The following is a 4,396-nucleotide window of genomic DNA, read 5'->3' as shown; positions in this document are numbered from 1 at the left end:
TGTGTGTGTGTGTGTGTAATAAGGGATAGTTGAAGGTCCAGTCAGACCCAGGGTCAGACCGGCTGATTAATAACCCCCCACACACACACACACACACACACACACACTGAGCTGGGGTCAGTGTTTTGACAGAGTGGAGAGGCCGGCTTCAATCCCATCACAATCACAGTGTAATTACTTTGCATTACTGCAGGTTTATCTCTAATTCCACCGCACTACGTCATTAACTAGAAGTGTCTCTTCGTTTAGACCGTCATTACTCTGCATTACAGCCGCTTTTACTTTATCACCCAGAATTATGACATTACACTTTTCATTAACGCCCGGATTGGAGCCAAATGAGCCCGTACGACACACTGTTTACTACTCATGCTCTGTAAAAGTGTGCATTGTGAACTCATTTACGTTATCAGCTGTAATTACTTCATTACACTTTTCATTAACATCACTTTTTGTTAGAGTTGCAGTCTGGTATTGTTAATTACATATGAAGATAGCTTCAGCAAATGTGATTGTGACTCTAGCATGGCTGCTGTCAGAGATACTTTACTGTATTGTGTGTTTCAGTCTTCAAAGGGGTAGTTTGGGTGTTTTGAAGTGGGGTTGTATGGGGTACCTATCTGTAGTCAGTGTATTAGCTGCAGTAGACGGCGGTCAGATTGTCCCCAGTTTGGAGCAGCTACAGGAGTCCCAGGAGGGAAGCAGAACAGTGTACTGCTGTGGACGGGGGCAGCAGGAAAATATATTTTAGCCACATAAAAAGGTGTAGTGTGTATGCTATACACATTACCTTGCTGTCGGGTTGTCTTTACTCTGGCACTAACTGTACAACGTCCGTATCCCTATGCATTAGCCCAACTGTGCTTGGAAAAACACAAGCACCCACCATCTTGAAATCTTGACGTTTGACTTCAGTGTGATCGTTACTAAAGCATTACTCTGCTTCTGTGCTGGTACTCCAAACTGGGGGTGTGCCAAAGCACCTCATACAACCCCAACAAACTCACTTCAAAATACCCAAACTATACTTTTACGTTTCACTTTATCACTGCCTAGTGTTTGAAATGTGATTGTACAACATATATTAGTTTAACTCACACGTCAGTTTAAGTCAATAAAGTTTTAACATTCTGAGGCTACAGCTGTTGCCATCTTCAATGTGAGGAGCAGCCAAAGCACTGTTTAACATTCACTTCATCTAGTGAAAGTTTAGAGGACAATTTATGTGGTTGACAGGGGGCCCTTGAATGGCAAACCCATCTCCATTATGGTAGCAGTCTGTAACAGAATGATGCGTATTCTACATAAACTATGAAAGAATATTCACTTAAATGAATAAATGCTTAGTTTCATTGGTATTTTGTCAGATGCAAATATGCAATGATGATTGCTGGGTAATATGTATGTTCGTATTGTCCAAATTCAAATCTCTATTTGATCATGTGACGAGACGATATGGGCCCGTCGTAACCACCACTGGCTACAGCCAATCAAAAATGCTGTCTTTAAGAGCATTGGCCAATGGTAGCTGCATGCAGCAGATTGGTGTCACATCCAGCAACGCTCTGTTGAAGCTTTCAAAAGCTTTGTAATGCTTTCAGAATAAAGCTGCCTAATCACAAGCTTATCCAGTATTGTAGCACATGCTGAAACTGTGGCACGCTGCACTGGGTGAAATAACACAGGTAGGCAGTAACAGTATGTTCTCTGGTCCAGGAGCCTGGAGAGAGTTTCCTCTTATCCACTGCTGAACGACGCTCCTCTTTGTGTTGCAGACTGGCGTGATGCAGATCTGATGCGAGACATCGAGGCGGCAACCGGAGAAGACCTGGGTTCCGACAGGGTGGGCAAAAAAGGGAAAGGGAAGAAGAAGAAATACCCCCACCTCAGTGATCTGAAGCAGAGCGCCAACACGTCCCGCTCCAGGCTGGAGAAGAAAGTCTTCAACAAGTACGTCACTTCCACAGAGTTAGGCCACCTGCAATATCCAGACTGAAAAACACTGGATCCTACAGTTCCCATAATGCAAAGCAGTAGCATCTTTTATTAGACCTTCCCTCATTTTTGTAACAGCTTAAAAGGGAGAATCAACGATCGTTCGCGGCTCTGATTGGTTGGTTTTGGGTGGATTCTTGCAGATACAATCAGGAGCACTAGGAGGAGCCAGAGGAACCTGATTTCACAACATAATCGGCTAGATAGCGAAATGTTTATTAAGCACATATCCTGTACTGTTGCTGTTTGTGGAATACAGTCTGTAGCTGTGCACATTTCCCCAGCAAACGTTTAACCTTTTATTTTTGTTTCTGTCTCATCTCCTTCCTGTCGTCCTCTCCTGCTGTCCGCTCTGTCCTTCCCTCCAGGAGCACCATGCGCAGAGTAGCTGAGGTGCTGAGTAAAGCCGACAGCAGAAAACACGACAAGTTCTCTAACCAGTTCAACTACGCTCTCAAGTGACCTCCGACCACATGAATATTATATTATTTAACTTATTGATGTGCACATACAGTATCTGAAGAGATCAATATGATATTTAAAACACAATTAAGTATCAGAAAATACAAATGGAATTTCTTTTGGTCTAATTCTTCAGCTGAATCTTGCCTTTGTATCAGCCAAATCCAGTTTTCATTATGTGTAACTGAATTTTTACTCTTTTTCCCTAGTATTTTCTAGCTGAATGTGTTGTTTGTATTTGTTTAAAGCTGTGTGTCCTAAATAAACATGAGGCAGGTTAAAAAGATTTGTGCCACAAGTAAACTGTAAATCTTTCCCCAGCCTGCTGTGTTTGTGTCTTTGTCCTGTCCTCCACTTTAACGAGCTCAACTCAGGGTTAATTCAGACCTGCGCCTCCATATTGACTGCAGACGTTTGGACAGGAAGCTACTTAAGAAGTAATTGAGGATGAATGTGTAAGGGTGATTGAGACTGAGACGGAACGAATAACACGTACTTTATGACAAGAAAAAATGAAATTCTACCACTTTAAACACCTGTAACATAAACACAGTGTCTGCATGGCACCATCTAGCTTAGCATTTCCACTAGGGCTGCAGCTAATGATCATTTTCATTACCAGTTAATCTGTTTTCTCTAATAATCAATTATTTGTTTGCTCCATTAAATGTCATAAAATGGTGTAAAATGTTGATCAGTGTTTCCAAAAGACCAAGCTGACGTCCTCAAATGTCTCATTCTGTCCATAACCCAAAGATATTGAGTTTACTCTCAAATACACGACTAAAGACAAGAGAAGAGAATTCGTCTTAAAAAAATGACTCAAAACATTTCATCAATCATCAAAATAGTTGCACATCAAATGCATTGTTGACAACTAATCAACTAATTGTAGATATTCTGACTGTTGGCCTCTAGTGGATCAATTTCTAAAAACACTGGATCCTACATTTCCCATAATGCTACCAATAACTTCTTTTTGTTTATTGTTCCCTCTTGTAAAGTCCGGTTTGTAACAGTCTTTCTCTTCTATAAATGTGCAGTCTCCGTTTACCCTACTATTTCTTCTCATAATGGCTGCTGTGAAAAAGGTCTGTATATGTCACCAGCACCAACGTGGCCGTCCCTCGTAATGTTGTTTAGCTGATGTATTTGGGTGTGTACTCTTTCTAATTAGTCTTTTTTTCAGTATAGTCTACCTGGACTATGTCTTACCTGTTTGGCACTACCACTTGTTTCTGCTGGCTGTGGACGTCCAGCTGCTTTTTTCCAGCTCCAGATGACCTGCAGTCTCAGCTTCAGACAGAGTCCTGGTTTTTATTTACATGGTGGATTATTTTGTTCAGAAACTGCTGAGGAAAAACATACCTTGTTCACAGAAGTAGTCCCAAGGTGGGCACAGGTACTTGGGTCACCAGTTTCTTTTGAGTGTAGAAAACTGTAATAAACACAAAATCTAAACTTGCACCTGCTGATTGTTGTTAAAATATCTTCCTCCAATTATTACTGTGCCTTTGATTCCTGGTTTAATATGAAGAGCAACAGTTTTTCAGTTTGTCATTTTTGTTGCCATTTTTTACTTTTTTCAGCTCTGCAAGACGATGATTAAAGCTGTTTAATTAAACTGAGCTGAACTGAATCCGAACCCACTGACCTGACAGCTTCTGCTCTTTAGTGTCCATGAGTCTTCAGCCACACTACCTACATGGCTCGAGGGAGGCCAGTGTTGGTGGGTCCAAGCTGACATATCTCAACAAATATTGGATGGACTGCCATCAGATTTTACACAGACGATGTATCCAAATGATGATCCCCTTGTGAGATTTTTGCATCTAGCACTCCTCTGGCCCTCAGATGTCTGGACAGCTGTTAGTTAGCCCCACTGGATGAGTCCTACTGACTCTGGTGGTGACTGACTTTTTATCCTACACTGTCATCA

At 41.6% G+C, this 4,396-nt stretch overlaps 1 protein-coding gene across 2 annotated transcripts in view; it reads left to right on the top strand.

Moving 5' to 3' along the window:
- uvssa (UV-stimulated scaffold protein A) overlaps positions 1–2,779 on the top strand; it is a 55,145-nt gene extending 52,366 nt beyond the window's left edge. For both annotated transcript variants that reach the window (XM_035669321.1, XM_035669320.1), the window contains exons 14-15: positions 1,776–1,950; positions 2,364–2,779. In XM_035669321.1, the coding sequence (XP_035525214.1) occupies positions 1,776–1,950; positions 2,364–2,457 (269 nt within the window). In that variant the 3' untranslated portion in view covers positions 2,458–2,779. The remainder of the gene's footprint in view (positions 1–1,775; positions 1,951–2,363) is intronic.
- Positions 2,780–4,396: the final 1,617 nt, after the last annotated feature.

This window comes from Morone saxatilis, unplaced genomic scaffold (assembly GCF_004916995.1).
Source record: "Morone saxatilis isolate NCDOM2014 unplaced genomic scaffold, NCSU_SB_2.0 Contig22, whole genome shotgun sequence".
In the NCBI taxonomy this organism is placed as follows: Eukaryota; Metazoa; Chordata; class Actinopteri; family Moronidae; genus Morone; species Morone saxatilis.
This window is presented reverse-complemented; position numbering and strand designations above follow the sequence as displayed.